The sequence below is a fragment of the Uloborus diversus genome, chromosome 10 (assembly GCF_026930045.1).
Source record: "Uloborus diversus isolate 005 chromosome 10, Udiv.v.3.1, whole genome shotgun sequence".
Lineage (NCBI taxonomy): Eukaryota > Metazoa > Arthropoda > Arachnida > Araneae > Uloboridae > Uloborus > Uloborus diversus.
In genome coordinates, this window is record NC_072740.1 from 112,727,014 (window position 1) to 112,729,385 (window position 2,372).

Genomic DNA, 2,372 nt, shown 5'->3' on the forward strand with positions numbered 1-2,372 from the left:
AGTCAGTTGTGACTCGGAATCGAAATCGAAACGGGCGTTGTCATGGCAACAACCCTTCATTCATGTTCCTGCTTGGATTAGACTTGTTGAATTCCTGTGGTTTTCTGTATGCCAGATGGGGGAAATGTGAACGGGGGATCTCGGTTGAGCTATTCACAGGTTTTACTCACTTTGAAAAACTGAAAATATGTACCATAGTCATATTTCGTGTTCTTAGAGCATAAAACTAACTTTTTTTTTTTAAATATCTCTTTAGGAGTGCTTAAGCACTGCTTGGTTTGTTTGGAAGGACGGCACGTCCCAGCTGTATTACAAATTTAAACTTCAAGTATTCATTGCGTCTGTTACAATTGTTATTAAATTTGCCGCTTTACCCCCTCCCCGCGAATAACTCGACTATGAACTTAGATTTTTTTTAAGTTGGCAGCTCTGACAATTTCTGCCCCTATATAGAATTATAATTTTATTTTAAAATATTTGAGAGAAGATAAATTAATTTTATTTTCTGTTAAAGCTTTAAAGCGTAGATCAGTGTTTGTTCCAACCTTTCTAGAAGTTCCCATTCTTTTGCGTCACTCTCGTCATCTATGGACTGGTCGTCCTCTGATTCTGTGTCTGATGTCGAACTATGACGAAGAGCTTCGTTTGAATTCGATTCTTCGTCAGATGTCGAAGAATCAGAGTCAGATGTTGAAGAATCAGAGTCAGATGTCGAAGAATCAGAGTCGGACTCACTGGGACCCTTTAACTGCTTTAACATCTCATTCACATTCACTGGAGCAGTTACTACATTCTTAATTCCTGAAAGGAAAAAATTGCAATTATTAATATCGGCATGTAAAAAATCAATCAAACTTATGAGTTAAAAAAATATATATATTTGGCTACGATTCTTGGCATTTAATCCTATGACATAACCAAGCATCTGAGATTTTCACCACAAACAGCTTTAAGATTTACTTGTCAGAAACGTTTACTGAGAATAATGGAATAGACTGAGATGGTTTTCAAAAATTTGTTATAGGAGAACAGTGAAGTTTATAAAAGAAATTCTTGCTGAAAATTCATGTGACACAGCATAAATTTTTCCTCTTAGAATTCCGGATTTTAACTTAAAATTTTTCCAATACATGGCAATGCAGAGAGTAGGCTAAGTGCACCAGTTGTGGTCAGTTTCACATTCAAACCAGGAATACTAAGAATATTGACCACTCTAACTGATCTTAAAGCATGTTTTATTATCAGAGCAGAATTTCTTAAAACTTTCCCTCTGAGAGGTTCAAAATTTTTCCTTTGTTTGGGTGCAGGATGCACTTGTCTGAGAAATAGTGTATTTGTTATTGCTCATTGTTAAACGAGTGTTTCTTCTAAATCTACTCACAGCAGCAATAGTTTTGCATATTCTTATCTATTGTAAAGTTTTTCTTATCAAGCTAAGATCAATTTTTAATGTAAGTTCCTTACATTTCTTTATCTTATAACTTAGATGCATAAAATAATCTGACCAGAACTGGATCACCATTGGGTTGATGGTGATCACCACTGGTTGTGGCCATAGTTATAGTCACAACTGGATTACATTCTGTTCCAGTTGTGGCCATGCAGAATATTTTAAGTATGCTGTGAAAATCTAAAACAACGTTAAACAAGGACCTACAATACTTAAGTGTAAAAAATTGAAAATATAGCCAAGTTACATTATAAACGATTATTACTTCTGCTTATGGTTAAATGGGGGACGGAAGTTTTTTGACGTTGTAGCACAGTTGTCACTTTCCAAGTTTAACTGCACTGAAATAGTGAAATTCATACTGCATCTACATCTATGATTTTCTTTTTGGTATAAATGTCTGAAAACTTTAAAACGGATAATTTTTACCAATTACACATTTTTGTTTTCATAAATTTATTATATTGAGCATTTTTTTAGCTTTACTAAACCGATTAATTTTTGTCTACGTTCTATTAGAAACATATATAATGGCTTTTGTGTAAGCATAATATATTGTAATAACATAAAAGTTTAAAATCAAAATGCATTTTTTGAAACATTTTTTAAATGTACATATTCACGCTTTCAACAAGGAAAACTCAAAATATTCTTGTTCTATTTATATAACACCTTTGTATGTGTATAATATATTGTAAGAATATGAACGTTTAAACTAAAGAGAATGAAATTTTTTCCGAAATGAGGGATGTCTACGAAAATTGACGGGCATCAAGATCTTGTATTTATGCAACACTTTGCAGACTCAGAGTGTTACCAAAATGTTTATTATAATGTTTCATTAGTTTGTGTGGTCTACTCTTACAATATGTGTAGTAAATTTTCAATAACATTACAAAAGCTACTTCAATGAGCTTTAAAT

At 32.8% G+C, this 2,372-nt stretch overlaps 1 protein-coding gene across 1 annotated transcript; it reads right to left on the minus strand.

Moving 5' to 3' along the window:
- Window positions 1-508: 508 nt before the first annotated feature.
- Window positions 509-1,601, minus strand: LOC129231135 (aspartate and serine-rich protein-like). Its single transcript, XM_054865383.1, has 2 exons — window positions 1,520-1,601; window positions 509-801 (listed from the first exon to the last, which is right to left on the minus strand). Exons 1-2 carry the CDS (start codon window positions 1,599-1,601, stop codon window positions 509-511), a joined length of 375 nt encoding a protein of 124 aa, XP_054721358.1.
- Window positions 1,602-2,372: the final 771 nt, after the last annotated feature.

What these genes read in the sequence shown, in the direction of transcription:
- LOC129231135 (XM_054865383.1), bottom strand. Translation starts at nt 1,601, where the DNA reads ATGGCCACAACTGGAACAGAATGTAATCCAGTTGTGACTATAACTATG. An exon ending in TGATCACCATCAACCCAATG is followed by an intron (nt 802 to 1,519) that starts GTGATCCAGTTC and finishes TTTTCCTTTCAG; the next exon opens with GAATTAAGAATGTAGTAACT.